This window comes from Passer montanus, unplaced genomic scaffold, assembly GCF_014805655.1.
Source record: "Passer montanus isolate IOZ18808 unplaced genomic scaffold, ASM1480565v1 scaffold67, whole genome shotgun sequence".
Lineage (NCBI taxonomy): Eukaryota > Metazoa > Chordata > Aves > Passeriformes > Passeridae > Passer > Passer montanus.
The window spans coordinates 2821531-2840521 of NW_024371815.1; the positions used below are offsets into that span (position 1 = coordinate 2821531).

General features: G+C 40.1%; 1 protein-coding gene across 2 annotated transcripts in view; it reads right to left on the reverse strand.

Annotated features, from left to right (window-relative positions):
- Positions 1–18991, reverse strand: part of AFAP1 (actin filament associated protein 1) — a 111423-nt gene that overhangs the window by 42838 nt on the left and 49594 nt on the right. For both annotated transcript variants that reach the window (XM_039728913.1, XM_039728912.1), the window contains exons 3-4: positions 13895–13992; positions 684–792 (exon numbers count right to left, since the gene is read on the reverse strand). In XM_039728913.1, the coding sequence (XP_039584847.1) occupies positions 684–792; positions 13895–13992 (207 nt within the window). The remainder of the gene's footprint in view (positions 1–683; positions 793–13894; positions 13993–18991) is intronic.

An 18991-nucleotide genomic window follows, 5' to 3' on the forward strand; every position in this document is an offset into this window, starting at 1 on the left:
AGTACTGCCATGGGCATCACACATGGCTTGTGGGAGCTGCTGTGACAATGTGGCATCAGAAATGCTGCAAATCACATCTTCCCAACAGTTCCTTTTTTTTTTTTTCCTTTTTATTTGTCTAGTTTAGCAAGCAATTCAATGTAATAGAGGCACAGCAGGCAGACGTGCAAATCAGGACCAGTTCCTGAGACCTCCACATTCACAGTGTGATCAATTTAGAGGGGTTTACTCTGGGCAATATTTAACTCTGTATTCCTGGTTCAGTGCCCCCACTGTCTGTGGTTCAGAGCAGTCTAAAAGGTTAATTGGCTAATTTGGACCCTCTGTGTGCAATACTGCTGAAACCTGTTTATGTGCTCCTCACTTGAGTACTAAGTTTAGTTTTCTCTAAAAGGAGCCTGGTTTGAGCGCACCAACAGTTCTGCAAACCAATCCACTGCACACCAAAACAGCTCTGCAAACTATTCCAGTGGACACCAAAACAGTTCTGCAGACCAATCCAGTGCATGGCCATCAAGGATAACCAGAACTGGAACAAACTGTCAAAGTGACTCTTATGACACACCACCACAGCACCAACAGAGATGGAGTATTTGAGACTGGAGAGATCTCAAATACTAAAAAAGCTTAAGGACACTGGAGTTACCAGCTGCTCAGAAACTGCCTAGAAATATCTTACTCACTGGAAGTGATGTACTCAGGAGCCTTCCCAGGACTAAGTGGCACTGCCTCTTCGTAATAGCCTTCAGGAAGGGAGGATGTTGGCAGTGGTGGAGGCCCATTATCTGGTGGCTAAATGAACAAAAAAAAAAGAAAAAGTGATTACAGACCAAGAAATGGTTAAATTAAACATGGGCAGAACGTCTGCTCATGATCAGTACCAATGCAACCAGCTTCATAAACCCTGCTCTTGTGCATATTCCTTATATTAACTATCTCCAAAGGCAAGGCTTTGGAGAGCTCAATTAGATGCTCTGCAAGGTGGCATCTTTTAGATGAGAAGCAAGTCCAAATCTCAAGTTCCTCAGATGATGTTATAATTAAACAATAATAAGTAAAGGTTGAGACTTGAAGCAGTGAAGCAACTTAATTATGCCTCATAATTATGCTGATACATTTTTAATGCATCATTATTGTCCAGACCTTTACCTCTAGTCATGATAAAGAAACAAAAACTTTTTGCATGTCCTCCAAGTGAGTCCTTTTATAAACACTGTACAATCGTACTTGTCATTGCTAAGGATGGCAAGATCAATGTAACAGCTACATTAAAAAGAACTTTTCTCTACAACAGCATTAAATGGTAAAAATGATGAAAAGATATAGTTCTCCATTTAAATCTAATGGGTCTATGTAGGTAAGAGATTTCAATTGTAGAATCCTATTTGTCATTGCTAAGGATGGCAAGATCAATGTAACAGCTACATTAGAAGCATTTTTCTCTACAACAGCATTAAGTGGTAAAAATGATGAAAAGATATAGTTCTCCATTTAAATCTAATGGGTCTATGTAGGTAAGAGATTTCTATGCATAGACCAATTTACAGTATTAAGTCTAATTCATTAGCATTTTACACCTAAAATAATTCACATTAGAGCAGCAAACAGCAGGTTGGTTGGACACTGTAGAAAAGTTAAATAGCCTGGGCTGGCAGAGACCAAGGACATAAAATTGAACTGTAAAGCAAACAGCAGTTTGGCTGGACACTAGAAAAGTTAAATAGCCTGGGCTGGCAGAGACCAAGGACATAAAATTGAACTGTATTTTCATGATAGGTGTTTCTTCAATGGCAAATCAATTCTTAATATACATATTAATGTTTATAATTATATTTCTACATAGAGAAAAGTGATCTACAAACAATGAAAAGTTTGAAAAATCAAGAAATTATAACATGACAAAATAAATATGTCAAACACTAGGTCAAATTCTACAATGCTTCTTTTAAACATAAACCTGTTTCTAATTTAAAACTGACCAACTGGTGGCATGTTGATATAATAAACAAAGTAAATTTAAAAAAGTAAATTTAGTACTCTGTGACTTCTTCCATATGACTTTACTGTTCTATTTCCTTAACAAGTACCAAAACAACTGTGTTTTATGAAACCCATTCATATTTGCCCCAGGTTTTTAGTTTCATATTTATGTGTTAGAGAAAATACTGAGGCCTTTTTTCAGCACCGGTGGTTTATTTAAAGATTACAAAAAATTAACTTGCAAGCAGAACTGCATTTCTGCAGTAACAGTTTTTCCAATTCTTTTTTAAAATGGAGTGACAGAGATGCATTGGTGTTTGTCTGCACTGGACTGACCTAGTGTAAACTAAGGGAATAAAGGGAGACACTGAAGTGAGAACCTGGTCAGATGAAGACACTTTTGGGCTGTACCTCAGGGGCTGACCAGCCTAGCAGGGCTTCTTCCACATCACACAGATGAGGCCACAGGGACTGTGTGCTCCTCTTTTGCTACAGACCTGAAGTTACCCGGGAGGAGCCTGAGCTTTAATAACATGTGCCATTACCTGCAGTGAAATTACTTCTGTGGGCACTTTCAGGGCTGGATTCATCTTGAGTATTGCAAAGCCAGACATCTCCAAATCTCCTTGCTGATTACACACCTACACCAGTCACCCAATTCTTGACACCATCACCAAATGAGTCCCACCCTTAGAGTGCTCTGTAGTCAAACTCCTGTTAAGTAGGTTATTCCACCTTGCAGGTGAGTGCTTGTGCATTCCCTTGCCTTTGCACACCATGTAAAATGAAAAAACTCCTTAATAAATAAGAACTGATTCACGACTGAACACAGAAATTCCTGGTCAGACTGAAATTTACACTAATATTACTTCTCTTAGCAAACAGTACAGCCAGCTTCTTATGTCACAATCCACTACAAATTACAGTTGGCAATTACTGTTAACTATAACGTGAGCCAAATGAGATTTCCTCACAGACCAGATTTGCTAGAGAAATTATCCGTCTAAGAAGCAAAATAAAGAAAAAATATGACTTTTAGTGATCTCATAATTTTGCTGAAAAAAAATCAAATTGACAACCTGCACATCACGACAAAATAAATGAGTTTTTCAAGGTTAGCTGCTGCTGTACAACAGCCATAAGGGACATTAAAAATTATTACATGTTCATTGCTGTCAGAAAATTGACAGCAATTATGAATTGCTGTACACATATCACCTCTGTGTAGTCTGAAGTGTAGACACAAGAGGCAGAACTGCCTCCAAAGAGTTGATTTTCCCCCTTCACACAAGTGGGTAGAACCTTGTTCTTGTTAGCTGGGGTCACAGTTTGTTCCTGGGGCGGTATAGATTCATACCACCTTTTTCATTAGACAAATTAATTTCTTGGTCTAGCCTTAAACCATTTTTTCCATCAGGTGCATACAATATATGAAATTCCTATCATTATTGAACCTCATTCACCCAGGAAATATGTGTTCTGAGTCATTCCAATTTTGACTTTACAGAGCACCAAAGTTTCAAACCTGTATTTTATCCCGGGACAAACAAGAAGTTCCCATAAAGATCAGGAGAAAAAAAAAATCCTTGTTTTTAGATGAAATGTTATTCAGAAAGGAAAAAAAAAAAAGGAAATGAAACACAAATGGTGCTTGTCTGATTTCAACCCTGCTGGAGCACCAGTTACTTCATACAGCTGGGGCGGGCTGGGCTGTGCAGCCAAGGTCAACACAGATGGAATCCATTGCTGAATTAACCGGGCCCTCCTCTCTGAAATGCATTTTGCAGTGCTTGCCATAACAAAGTTGAAAACAATTATATTTTTTTTTAAAGGGAGAAAGAGAAATATCCAACATTAAATACTTTCTGATAAAAGTGGGGCTGCTTTAATATTAAAAGAAACCACAATTCATTAAATACAAAATAAAATCTCACTCAAATCTGTACCATAAACAAATACATCTTATGGCAGCTATGGAGTTCATGAGTTTGACCACCAAGATATGTAAAAACATATATGTGTACATTCTGGTATTAGTTACTAATGTTTATAGTTCTTTAATGTTTTTACTATTGCTAATTGTATTGCTTCATTCTTTCCACTCAGCAATTTTTAGTGGAAGAATTTTGATGAAGTTATGAATTATGAATTAAGTATTTATTCAATACCTTTTCTATAGTTTACCTGAAAATATAAAAGGGCCATAAACCCCACAAAATTATTTACATATTCTGTAAAAAGATTAAATAAAAAAAAGACCAGAACATGTGTAGCTTGAGTGGTATCAGGAGGAAAGACCTGGCAACCTGCAGGGAAGGCATCAGCATGGTTTTTCTCCTTTTTTATTTGTTTTGTTCTGTTTTAATGACAGGCAACAGAGAAAAAACCTAGAGAATGTTGCCACTCAAGATAAACCACCTCTCCCAGTCACAGGAATAAGAACTGAGAAAAGAAATTGACATTACTTTAATCTCCTTGGAGGAAAAGGGACAAAGATATAATACGTTGTTGTCCAGAATAATAACAGCAATAATGAATCAGTACTGATGAAGATGTTTGTCAGGTCCTGGGTTTGAGACAACTGGGAGCTGCTTTAATTGAAACCAAGAAGCAGATGAGGTGATCATTACACTGCAGAGTTGAGACCTCTGATGAAATCAGAGACTGGATTGAGCATGCGATGCCCAATTCCAGCTTACAGGATTGATTGTTGAGAGAAAGAAACAAAATGGTAAAATTTGTTATCCGACTGCACTCTGAAACAGGCTTGTATGGGCATTTTAATTTAATGGCATATTATGATCTTCCCCTCCACCTGCCCACCTGTATTCCACAGACCACAAATAAACTCTTTCTTCCTTTATCCTAAGAGATACACTACTTTATTTCCCCCCTTCTGTCCAAGGGTACTGAGCAAGACAGTAACTTTTATTTATCAGATGGTCTATCTGATAATCTGGAAACAATATGGAAAGTAGTCTGAAAGACAAAGGAAAATAAATGTCAATGTATAGAGAGGCCTGAGGATATAAAATCACTTTACACCCCAATGAAGACTTACACTCTGTAAAAAATAGAAAGAAATACCTTCCTTTATGCAATGATTTAGGATGTGGAGATTCCAGGGCAAAACAGTGAGTTTAGCAGAGCCTGTCAGTGCAAACACTTGCAGCTGTGTTACTGCATCAAGCACCAGTCTGGATCCAGCTCATACACAGCCCCTCAGTGCTGAAGGCAGCAACAGGAGAACGGAAAATGGGTCACACACTGGGGATGTCCAAGAAAGCTGTTCAGGAGCCAGCAGGTGAATTAGGGCTGTCAAGAACAAACTTTGAGACAGGCAGATATCATTTGCTCTGGAGCAAGCATAGACCTGACCTCTGCAGAACCCCACTGCATCTTCAGCCTGGATGCAGGGGGAAGAGTATGCACACTTCTGTGATCCCTAACTCCACATGGGCAGAAATGGAGGCCACAAAGCAAGATGAACCAACAAACTGGGTAAATTCACGAAATTCCTGAGCATACAGTTCAATCAGGATTTTTTTTAACACTGTAAAGGTTGGAAACTGGGCATTAGTACTTGCCATGCGCTTACTATGACAGCCCTTAAACAAATTCAAAATTCCACTAAAGAGAATCCACTATTTATTTCCAGCAGTTGAGGAGCGGGATGGACCTTCGATTTATTCAGGACAAAAGTGCTGACTTTGTGGGACATTAAGACCATTTTAAGCTGTGCAATATTAGCCTGAGGGTACACAAGGAAAAGCTGAGAAATATTCTTCATTTGACCTCTGCTTCTTATTCTAAGTTTATTATTTCTGAGCTTGTCAGTTGGAGACCACAAAAGTGGGAGCCAAATAATGTGAAGGAAGTCTAACAACTTATCTTCCCAGCTTCTGAGCACAAAAGGCAGCAAAACCAGACAGCTACAAAGCTCAACTTTTTGGAATGGAGTAACCCTGCCAGTCCCACCAGAAGGGGGTAACAGGGCCACTTGATGGGCTGTTGGTGTAGTCCCACCTGACCATCTCTGACTGCACATGCAGTTATTGCACACACCTCTACAATGCCAGTGCCACCAGGAAAAAACAGAAGGAATTCCCTGAAAAACCAGCAACCAGAGTTTGACATGATGGGATATCCAGCAATATGAATCCCATGAATAGCAGAACTGGTCACCCACCAGCTCCTGCAGTGCTGAACAGATGAGGGCAAGGGGGAAAGAAGTGGAAGTGATCACCAGGCAGAGGATGAGTATAAGCTCAAGTGGAGCTTTTCCTTAGGGGATGATCCTGAGCAGGGATTTAAGCAGGTTTAAGGTTAAGAACAGCAGGCACACATTTGGCACCCTGTCCTCCAGGGAGTGGAGGAACATCTGACACAGCTTGAGAGCGTGTCTGCTGACTCGGGGGTGAATGCATAATTAAAGGTATCACTGGAGAAGTGCTTAGTATGTACAGTGACTACAAACAGATCACAGCCTCAGAGAGCACAGCCTGATGATGGGAAAGAGATCTGAACAGGCTTGTTCGTATTAAAGAATGAATCAGGGCATCCTATGGCTCCACAGTCTGATCTGAAGATTGTCTGGAGAGCATTTACACCTGCACCTCACCAGGAGCTGAGTTACTATTTCACAAGGTGCAACACATCTGCTCAGCTATCTGAGTAACCCCTTCACCTGAGAAACAGGAAGGCAAAGATGGCCATGAAGAGGACCAAGTGCAAACAGAGCCAGAACACCACATACATTGACTGAGTAGAAAACCCAGTCGGTTCTTGCACCTGTGATGGCACAGTCAGTCTGTGTCCAGACATAAATTGTCTCAGTTCTTCCTGCTCTATGTAATTACATACATATTATTTGAGATAGTAAATAAAACCAAAAAGACTGGGGCATGGAATGCACCACTGAAAGGACAGGTAGCTGGAAAGAGTTACACCCAAACTCTGTGGAAGACTGGAGTGAAAATAAACTCCAGACTCAATGGAAGGAACAGAAGATCTAACAAAATAATTAGAAGTGAAAGCAAATGAGCCAGAAACAAAGACAAGGTATTTCTGTATCATTCATAATTTATAATAAAAGATTATTACACAGCCAGTTGGAAGCATCACTCAGACAAAACAAGAGACTTGACTCATGTCAAGCAAAGGGTCTGTGTATACCAAGAAATGAAATGGCTTTAATTAATACTAGGGAACACTTTCATACATATTACATGAGAAAGATTAATCTGAATTTTAAGCAGCATGGGGCTCTCAGTCAGAGCTGTTTATTCTGACTGTGTTCAAAGAAGTGTCTGTACTCCCCAGAAAAGACAAAATCACCTTTCTCTTCCAGAAGTTTAATATACTCATCCAAGTGTGTGACATGACAGTGAGGACAAGACAGTACAGTGATAAAAGTGTAGGCAATGCCATTTCCTCTGGAACTATATTGTCTAAGGGCCTGAGCACTGCATCAAATTAAAACAAGAGGAGACTTGGTCCTTACTGGCCTAATTCCTTCCCCATGTATTTGTGCACAGAACATATAATGAGCATGACCAGCAAAGCAAAAAATGTGGTCCCTAACTATCAACACAGGCATGGGGTTTTATGGACAGAAACAAGAAATTAAAAACCTGAGGTTGGAAGTGTGAGCATTCTACAGTAAATGGTAAGACAATATCCTATGAAATCTGTGGCATTAGTAATTTAATAATTTTCTTGTAAATAGGTCAAAGATTATCAGTATCCAGGTAAAAAAAGACAAAAGGTCAAATAGCTTCACAATGATCATAAAAATAATGTGGTAAAGGAGTTCAATTCTACTCTAACTCATCCAGTTTAAATGCAAATTCCAACTAAAGGCAGCTGAGAACAGCTCATTTTGGCAGCTTAGACATGAGGAAAGTTTTGAAATATGGTGATGTGTATCGCTATAAAGGTATACTATAAATTAACTGAGAAGGTAATTGCTTTAACTAAAACATTTCTGTGGTACCAGAAATGTGAAATAAATCATCAACAATAATTCACCAGTCTCAACCATGGAAAACAGAATTGGCAACTAGAGTGTCCTGCAAGGCACTGCTAACACAAAAAAGAGGTGGTATACATTTCTTCATCCTTATTCCTTATGCAATGACATGTTATATTCCACAATCCCAGTGTGCCCAGGTGGCAAGAAGGCCAATGGCACCTGGCCTGGATCAGAACAGTGTGGCCAGCGGGACCAGGGCAGGGATTGTCACCCTGTCCTCGGCACTGGTGAGGCCACATCTCAAAGCCTTTTGGGCCCCTCACAACAAAGATACTGAGGTGCTGGAGTGAGTCCAGAGAAGGGCAACAGAGCTGGGAAAGGGTCTGGAACACAAATCCTACAGGCTTAGGGAGCCAGGGGTGTTTAGCCTGGAGAAAAGGAGGCTCAGGAGAGACCCTATCCCTCACCTGAAAGGAGGCTGCAGCCAGGTGGGGTCAGTCTCTTCTCCCAGGTACAAAGGACAAATATCACAGGCTCCAGACATGCCAGGGAAGGTTCAGGTATTAGGAGAAATGTGTCCCAGGTACAAAGGACAAATATCACAGTCTCCAGACATGCCAGGGAAGGTTCAGGTATTAGGAGAAATGTATCCACCAGAAGGGTGGCCCAGCACTGAGCAGGCTGCCCAGGGAAGCAGTGAAGTCACCACCACCAGAGCTATTTAAAGTCATGTAGATGTGGCACGTGGGGGACACGGTTTAGTAGGAACTTTAGGCAAACAGCTGGACTCAATGATCTTAAGGGTCTTTTCCAACCTAATGAACATTCTATGTTCATTCTATGTTCAGACTGCTGTTCTGGTCACCCATGATCAAAGTACCTGATACTTATAGCAGGCACTTGGGAGAAAAACTGGTACCATTCACTAGCACTAAACCACAGCTCAGAATGAAACTGATAGAGCCTTCTTATACACAGTGGAATGAAATGAAACCTGAGGGGAAAATGATTGGGATTACAAAGGATATCTGAAGCACAAATACCGTGGTGAGGGGAAAAGACCTACTTAAACACACAAAGACTGGCAACGAACACTGGGATGGTGGAACAACTTTAAAATTGAAATTGCGGGTTAAAGAAACCTAAATGCTAGTGAATAGATTTTAGCTGGCTTCTGAAAGGGTTAATGTTTTATCATTGTCTGCAGTAAGAGTAACTGCACTGATAATTTAAAAAGGCCTCTTTACTTGTTTCTTCATTATGGGAAAACTTGCTCAGACCTGTTCAAGCTGAAGATATAGCCAGCTCTGAATGAAACAAATGAATATTTGTTAAATTTATTTTTGTGGCTTTCAACTCTTCTTTTGACTCTGCTCCAGGAAGGAAAGAACCTGAAAATTAATACTGTCTTAAGATCATCTTTAAAGAGAAGCAGAGAATAAAGAAAACAGAGAAAAGCAACTGTTTTTCAGTGTTAGAAGAAAAAGGTAGATGAAACAGAGATTCCCAAATACCCACCTGACACATGGACCCCTTGCTTCTGTTATGGCACTTTTCTCAAGGCATACTTTAGAAAAAGCTCAAAAACTGGCATTTTTTTGTTTGCTGTGCAAAGAATAATTAATATAAATAGTGATATATCACCTCAAGAATCCTTTCAATTTCCAGGTGATTTTTCTTCTTCTCCAAGGACACTGTCTCATTTCAGCATTTTCTAATAAACATCTAAGAGTTTACCTGACAGGCAGCCAGATAAAGGGAGGCTGTCAAATGATTTCTCCACAACAGGAAACCCATTTATATGAAGCACTCCTACAGAGTAAATGTGTATTGTGCAGGAGTGGGACGAAGGAAGATGACCTGTTCTTTTGATTCATATCTGCAGGGTTCTGGAATTTTGCTGAACATTTGTTGCGGTTAAATAATTATTAAATTGTCAATATTCCAAGAAAAACAGAATATACACTCAATTTCACTGTGAAAATCATGCAAAACAGCTAAGTGTGCTGTTTGTGTTTGATTTTGTTGGCCAGTACAGTGCAGTGAAATCACCAACTGTCAGATGTAATATGACAACCAAATGCTTGGAGGCTACAAGTATTCTGTCACTGTCACGCTGTGGGTAATTTATGCCAGTAATCCTCAGGCACATCAGAGCAGCAGGACACACTGGATATTATCCCACTGCCTCTGTGGGAAATGTACTGCAAGGCAACTTGGTGATGGGGCAGTGATGGGATCCCAGGTGTTAAACACCAGCAGCACTTTGAAGCATGCACAGAGCTTGGCTCTGTTATTCCTCCAAAGCCACCATGGAGCCCTGCTCTGTGCCTGTGAAGAGCAGGGGAACACCACAAAAGCAGCTGCTGATGTAGAGGTGGGTGAGGCAGGCTGAAGACAAGCCCTGGCAGTGAGAAAGTTCAGGAAAGAAGAACAGATCTGAGTCCACTTCAAACACAGTGACCTCCTGCTCTGCAGCTGACCCAAACTAAGCCTCAGAGCTGGCACTGAATCCCTGCTGGCAAGCTCAGAGCAATGCACCCAGACAAGGGGTGCCTCAGCTCTGCAGAGGGACCCAGAGCTGCCCTTAAGCCTCACATCCTTTACCTGCAGCCTTTACTTTGCCAGCCACCCAAAGGAGCTGCACACAAGACTAAAGCAAGAGGGGATTTGGGCTTTCCATGCCTGACAGAGTCTGCTAGACCATATGCAGCCAAGGAAATGCATACAAAAGAGAATTACTAAGAGACTGTGTGCTTAGTGATTTTCTTAATTCAAGTATACCTAAGGCCTAACATTGTCCCTCAACTTTGTCCCTTCAAAGCCCACTGAGTCCAGGAAAACTCTCCAGGCTCTAATGTGTTTTGATAACTCCATTTAAACTATTAACAGTATGTCTCAATAAAATGAATTTTATACACTTTGTTCATGGGCTGATGAATAACAAAACTGATAAAAGATTCGGCCTGAGCAAATATGCAGGTCTATTTACAGATTTACAAAGGAAACCTTGCACAGCACCTGCCCACACATAATTCTGGCTCCTGGCACTACTTTAAGGAGCATTGAATTCCTTCCCACCCACACATCTTTACAGAAGTAGAAACTTAAACACCAATTCAGACTAAACATTTTTGAATGCAGAAATCCTTGAGTGACATAAAGAGAAACAGTGGTGTAAATGAACCTTTGATTTTCATCACATTCAATAACTGATGGGCTAAACCCAGAGGTTTTTAAACAGGGTATAGTTTATTTGAACTTATTGATTCCCACCTCCAGTAAATTCCTATGCTCCAGCAGCACAATGTGTTTTCATTGGAGGCTGAGACCATCACTAGATGTTACTTAGTAAGTGGAAAAAACTTTCTGTCCTGAATATCTGTCAAAAAGAGGTGCCACAGAGAATGACTTCCAACTTGCCATGTGAAGAAGGGCAACCAGCAGATGATATTCCAGCCTCTGGTGGGCCCAGGGAATTTTTTCCACTCAGCTATGAAAACTCAGTCTGTTGAAAAGTAGCTAGGAAAGGTAGCTCAGTATTTATATCGCTGCAATTAAGTACAGTTTTCACAGAGACTGGCATCAGGAGTCCATTGACTCAGGGTGCATTGAAAATCACCATGCAAGAGCAGTAATGGATGAGAGAATTAGATCTTGGCCACTGTCACTAATGTCCTGTGCATGAAAAGAAAGATGACAGTCTCTGAACATATCAATAATAACAAGGGATTAATAAAGAGACACCTAACAGTGAAAGGTTTTCAAGAAATGATCAATTATATAATGATCAATTCTGTTATATCAATGTGACTTCAGGAGAAGAATTCAAAGTCAGACTGGGCTCTGAGCTTACCATAGTACTCAAAGGACAAGAAGCTGATGGTTTTGTCTTTCCCTTCTGATTCCTCCTGGTCTTTTGCAGAACAGCAGCAGTCTGTGATCTTTTTCACAAATTACAATGTGCTACCATATTAAAATATCACCATTTGTAACATATATTTGGGTATTGCAAGACAATGACAGGCTTGGGACACCTCCTGGCTCATCTCACAGTGGCACTGAGAGGGAGGTGAAATCCACCACTGCCTGACAGCAGCAACAGAACTGCAGAAACACTGGCAAAAATCAGCTTCTAACACTATGGAAAAACTTGAATTCACTGAGGTGCAAATATCCACAGTGTTACAGGCAGATCACAAGGGAGGACCAGGTTCAAACTCCACTTTGCCAGCCTCAGCATGGGAAGACCACACTGCAGACCAGGCAGCTCTAACTGGGTCAACTTCCATAGTAATTCCCACAGTATCTCAGAGAAATATTTTTGTTATTAAAAATCCAAAATTAACTACTGCAAAAACCAGTGCTGACCTCCTGGACCCAATTCATACTTCACACCATTTAACTCGCTGCAGCTGTACCAACTTTAGGGGAATTTACACATTAGTGTATGAGAAAGGAAAAGGAGATGGGTTGTTCTAAGAAAAACAACTTGAATCTTCAGAGCCAAACTGAACCCACACAAATATAAAAGAATGAGGATCTTGGTTGGTTTCAGTTTATGAAACCTGAAGTACCTGAAGTCTACATTTCAAAGGCATGTTCATTTTGCATAATTTTCCTCCCTCTTCTGAACCCTTTCCCTTGTAATTTATGCACAGTATGTATTTTGAATTAAATAAAAATAATCAGTTTCTGGCACTGTTAACTGTGAAATGGATTCTCTAAGTTTCACTGAATATTAATAACGCTTCTTTTGCATCCATTAAATAGATGCATAATTAATCTACTGTCACAAACCTAAAGCTGGCATTACTTAGGAAGAAAGTAAGATTAAGGTATTATATACAATAGATGTTTGTTATGGGTTTGTTTTTGTTTTTTCGGTTTTTTTTTCCTGCAGTCCATGGCATTTTACAAAAGGCTGCCCAGGAGTTCCATTTCATACATTAGTTCTTATGTTCATAAGATGCTACTGGCTTATATATCCCTCAGGCCCAGGCATAAATGTGATAACAAAATACCACGCTAAAATGAGGCAGAACATCAGCCATCCAGTTACCCTGGCCCTGTAAGCTCCATCTGTGTTCCAATGAACCTGGGTCTCCATGGATGGTCCTTATCATTGTGCACACAATTTTCCACCCAAGAATGAAGAGATGGATACTATCAGTATCAATTCAACCTTTCACAACCTTTCACCTTCCACAATATGGTTACACTTCTCCAAAAAAATGTTGAAAATGTTTTCTTCATCATGTCTACTGTAAAGTCACTATGAGAGAAGCACTGAAACTTGTTTACAGTTTTTTTTTTTTTCTATAACAAGACAGCTGCTCCCAACTGGAGGACTGAATTACAGATTACAATCAGTATCTTTGCTATAAACACCTCTAAGAATCAGTGCATCTGCTTGATCTGAAGGGAATTTCCTACCCAGAGAATGGGTAGAAAAGGCACTAAAGACTCTATTAAAAAAAAAAGGAAGTATTCTTCCTTCATTTTAAAACTCTGCAGCTTAATTTTTCAGCTGCTGAAAGGAGTCTTCTTGTTAGGCTTGCTCCAGGAAATGTTACCAATAAAAGTGTAAGAAACTGTCTGGGACCTGTGAGCTTGGCTAGGCCAACCTCCAACATAGGACAGGTCAACCCTTGAAATTAAGGCTATGTTGCTCAGAGTTCTGTCTGAATTCTGAAAATCCCAAGGATTGTCATTCCACAGCCTTTGCAGGTGACCTATTCCCAGGCTTATCTCACCATAGGGAATTTTTTGATGTCTCTTCTACAGGCTGAACCAAATTCCCTCAACCAAAGCAGAGGTGAGAGGAATAATTATTTCCCTGGACCTGCAGGCTCTTCTCCCTTGTAACCATTTCTTTTAGGATTTACCATAAATACATTCTCTCTTGTATATATTTATATAATTAAATATAACACTCACCAGCCACTGCTGAGGTATTTCTGGCAGAGGCATCTGAGGAGGCGCTGGCAAACTGTTGGCAACTTCTTGCTTCTGGACATGTTCTTTTATTTCTAAACCTGTGGAAGAGCAACAGACATCACTTAATACCTTGGTGGATGCAAATGGGGTATTTTTTGCACATGTGGATCCCATGTCTGACTGTCACACACTGAAACCTGGCATGCAGTTCTGATCACAGCCCACCTCCCAAGTGCAGTTACTGAGGCAGGACTGGAAGAATGCTGGGAATTCAGGAATTTAATCAAGCAGAACAAACACATACTTGCTCTATATGATAATGACATATATGCTGTTTGGATCAACAAATACCAGACACTGAAAAAAATTACAGGAAATCATTCTGAACTGCCCATCCATCTCAAAGTCAAAGACTTAAACATCAAACATGCTGCCAGGTGCCTGCCAGATAAAAATATTTATTGGGGGAATAAGCCACATTTGAAAACATCCCAGTGGCACCACACAGTGAATGAAACATAGCCTGTGGGCAGTACATGACCAGCTGCCTTTTTCAATGGAGATGATCAACAGTGGCTCCCGTGGCACGTTTTGGATGGACAAGGCCATCATGCAGAAACAAGCCCCTAACCATCTTTCATGCCAAAAGAATGGAGAAAGGGAAGAAGAAGAGCCCCCATCTGCCTGCTTTTCTTGGAAGTGATGGTGACAGCTCTTTGTCCAAGCACACAGTGCCCATGCTCCCTGGGACCTGCTGCCACCACCACCTCTGATGATGGAGCTGTGGTGTGAGCCTAAGTCCTGGGGAGCAGGATGCTGTGACACCCCAGCCTGGAGCACTGCTGAGGGACACTGCCCTAAGCAATTCACCATTAACAGAAATGCACACTGGGTATATTTTCCCACCATCTCCTTCTTACTAATTTTTTCTTTTAATAACCTCGTAGTTTCCGAGGTTAATTTGATATGGGAAAAGAATGAATGTAAAAGCTGCTTTGAGGGTCCTTTGTGTCATTGTTGCATCTCCCTCACAGTAGAAAAGAGGAAGAACCAACTCACTCTGTGTTTTTGGCACAATAATTTAAATCGCAGCTGAATTCCCTTCATAGAAACAGGATATTTTTTATTCTAAATATCAAAAGATTAGGGTGCATCTCCTCAATGTTCTGGCAAAAATTCAGTCCTTGGACTGTACCCTGCATAACCCTAGATGGAATTTAGTTCCTGGTGTTTAGTTGCATTTTTAAAATATATATTTACATAGTTTATTCTAAATATCAAAAGAAGATTAGGGTGCATCTCCTCAATGTTCTGGCAAAAATTCAGTCCTTGGACTGTACCCTGCATAACCCTAGATGGAATTTAGTTCCTGGTGTTTAGCTGCATTTTTAAAATATATATTTACATAGTCAAACAGATGCCTTTCGGTCAAGATCATGTAATTCTCAAAAATGTAATCAATGATGAAACGTTTCTTGTCATAATATCCCAGTCCCACTGGCTGTGAAGTCATGGGTTGAAAAACAGCACTGATATATTAAACTGTCTCTAAAGACTACAGATTCTTCTTTCTTCCTACAAATCAAGAGAGTGATTAGTCTTGGGAAACATTTCTTTTTTCTTTTTTTCCAGTGTAACTTTCACTCATTGCTCTTTACATAGGATGAGTGATCAGTCCATATTATGACTGCTATACATATCCAAGTCTCCCATGCCTTCCATAACAACCAGAAGTCATATATGAAGGGATTTTTACTGAAAAAACCCAAACTATTCCAAGTAAATACTATTGACTCTATAAAACTATTTTCACCAGTTTTCTGTATGTATGTTAACAAGAATCTGCTCTAACAATTAATTTCTTCTACCAACTTATACTGCAAATGGAGTACAAAAGGTATAGGGCATCAGGTCCTGTGAAAGAAAACAGGCAGTGTTGACAGTCATACAAAATGATTAAATCCAGCAACAGTTCATCAGCTCATACTCCAAAATAAACTCTTAGTGTCTTTGTTTTTTTAGAAGAAAGACTGAGTTTTAGAATGAAATGCCAAGTGTTTTCTTCAGACCTACACATAAAACTATTTTCACCAGTTTTCTATATGTATGTTAACAAGAACCTGCTCTAATTTCTTCTACCAACTTATACTTCAAATCGAGTACAAAAGGTATAGGGCATCAGGTCCTGTGAAAGAAAACAGGCAGTGTTGACAGTCATACAAAATTATTAAATCCAGCAACAGTTCATCAGTTCATACTCCAAAATAAACTCTTAGTGTCTTTGTTTTTTTAGAAGAAAGACTGAGTTTTAGAATGAAATGCCAAGTGTTTTCTTCAGACCTACACTCCACTGGGCATGCCAAGGCTCAGGAAGAAAAATAAGGTTTATAGTTTTGCCAGCTATTCAGAGTAACCACTAGTTTGGATGCAGGGCAGGTTGAGGCCAAGCAGCTACAACTTGAAGAACACATCTGCCTGGCCCAGTTCTTCTGCTTGATAGATATTAGATGAAGAAAACAGTGTGCATTTAGGGGAGATGGAACAAAACACAGCAAACGATTTCTAAAGAATTCCCCAAGTAAGAAGTCACTCAGTTTGAAGTGTTTTACTGAAGCCCAACCCACCCATCACTATAACTTCCACACCTTTACAAAGAAAAACATAATTGTTCATTTCTGGACGTTCTAACAAAGCCAGCCAGTTCCCAGTTCCCCAGATCCATCATCACTATTCCCCACTGATCTTACATGGTTTCCTCCAGCAATCAAAAAACCCTGTTGGATTCACCCTGTTGATTTTTGCAAATGCAACTAAAGAACTTGAACTCAGCACAGTCCTCAAGCCTCTTAAACTGTGCCAGCAACCCAAGGGCTCTCGTGGAGTTGTGTGGGTGGAGTAAAACAACAATTTGAAAAACAGACTCCAAATGATAGTTCATCTTAGTTACAGAGTACTGTGGGTTTATGCATCTTTTTATTGCTTTTAATTTTAATGAAGAGATGAATAGTTTCAAAGGGATGGGAGTACTGAATGTTATGACTGATAAAAAAAGCAGCAGGGTCGGCTCCAGTAAAGTACATGACTCCCTGGGTAGTTTCACACACACTCAGGGCCAGGATGTGATGGCAGAGCTCCCAAGGAGGCAATTCCTCTCCTTCCCTGCCTTGTTCCTGTCCCTGCACCAACCTCTCCTTTGAGCCAGCATAAGCATGTGTGTGGCCTTATGTTGAACCAGACCAGGGAAGTGACACTGCTTAGGACTAAACCAGCAAAAAAAAGCAAATAATGTTTGTGCCAGCAGAAAGGAAGAGGCAATACATGAGTAGCCTGGGGAGAGAAACTGGATGCTTCTTTAGGGGCCATGCTGGCTTAAATTCCACTCAATTACATAAACTAAAGTTTATAGATATATAAAGCATAGTCCTATGATCTCTTATTTAACTCAACTATGGGGTTTCCTTAACTCTAGTTTGAACTAGAGCATCGCTTTCAGCAAAATATTCCATCTTGATAATATGCCAGCAATGGCATGCAGATCTTGCTAAGTTCTTCCATTCGTTCATAGCTTCAGTGCTCAAAAAGTGCTTTATTTCCACTTTGAAACAAGCACTCAGCCATTGCATTTACTCTTGAGTAAGTCTAGGAGCTTGTTCTCAGTCACTCCTTTTCTACATAAAGATTAATTATGACACCCCATTTTGGTTAATTTGAAGGCGTATTTCTGGATCCTTTAATCACTTTTACAGCTTTTCTTTGAAATGTCTACATTTGATCTCCTTGAACGAAGGCACTAGAGGTGAGTAAAATGTTCCAGTAACAACTGCACTGAGCAAAGCCCTACCACTTAATACATGGATCTCACAGGGACCTTGGTGATGGATGGATCCTGGAATTAGATGAGATGGATCTTGTTACAGAGCCTGAAATCCGCTTTAAAACCTAAATGGTAGGTGCTGAATAGTGGAAAGGTATGGTTCTGGGTCTTCTTATCTCTGCCTGAGCTAACTCCCACATCATACCTAGGAACTGACAGAGGACACAAGTGTGCTCAGGCCAAACCAGTGCAATCATCACTCCACAATTTAACAGCATAAATAACTGAGCTCTAGAACATACTCAGCACTGTGAAATGGAGGGTTTTTGTCCTGGAACACCATCCACACTTGCAAAAGAAAGAATGTGAGAATCTTTTCCCCCATGTTTTCAAAGCTGGCAACAGAATGACACCTGACTTTAGAAAAAGTCCAATGTTTTTCTTAACAAATCTATTTGTAAAGATTGCAAGAAGAACATGCAGTGTCAGCTCAGCATTGCTGAGATTATTTTGAACGCCAAAAAGCACAGCTGTTTCTAAACATAAACTGCAAGTTCACCCCTACAGATTTTTGGGGAGTTTGGTGCATTTTGATGAGCTTTTGGAGCATGAAGACTCCTTCCACAATATAGAAATTGCTATCTACGTTGTTCTCTCAGTATAAGGTAGAAATAGTGGTGGGGTCTTTAAGAATGTCAAAATGGAAAAGAGGACAATCATTACTTTAAAGATGTCCTTGGACTTGAATCCCACGGCAAAAACTATTTCTTTAATAAATGGGGGCAACATTGCATCAAACAAGACCACATTTTTCTAGCACCAGAGAAGAAACAAATCAAGAGAAATACAGCTGCTCTCACAATGTGCCATTTTTCTTCAACAAACTCTGGTATTTTTCAAAAATCTAAACTGGGGGTTTACACTGGCAGTACTTCTGTCAGAGGTAGTGGAGACAGAGGTCTTAGGGCCCAGATGTCACTGCATACAGAAGAGTGTGGTAAAAAATATAAGGCTACTGTTAGAAAAAATGGTGAGGAATGTTCTTTACTAAAGCTCTGTGGAAAGGTTCCTGTACACTTATAAGTGAATCACTTATGTTGCACTCAGTTCCATAATCTTGATGGAGACAAGAAGTTGTGCAATAAAAATGGTTTTCAGATAGGAAGAAAACAAGAAAGTGAGTCTAATTGCAAAATGCAATCCAAACATTCTGACAACCATTTCCTATCTCTGGCTTGGCACTCCTGTATCAGTTATGCAGCAGACTCCACCTCAGTATCAGG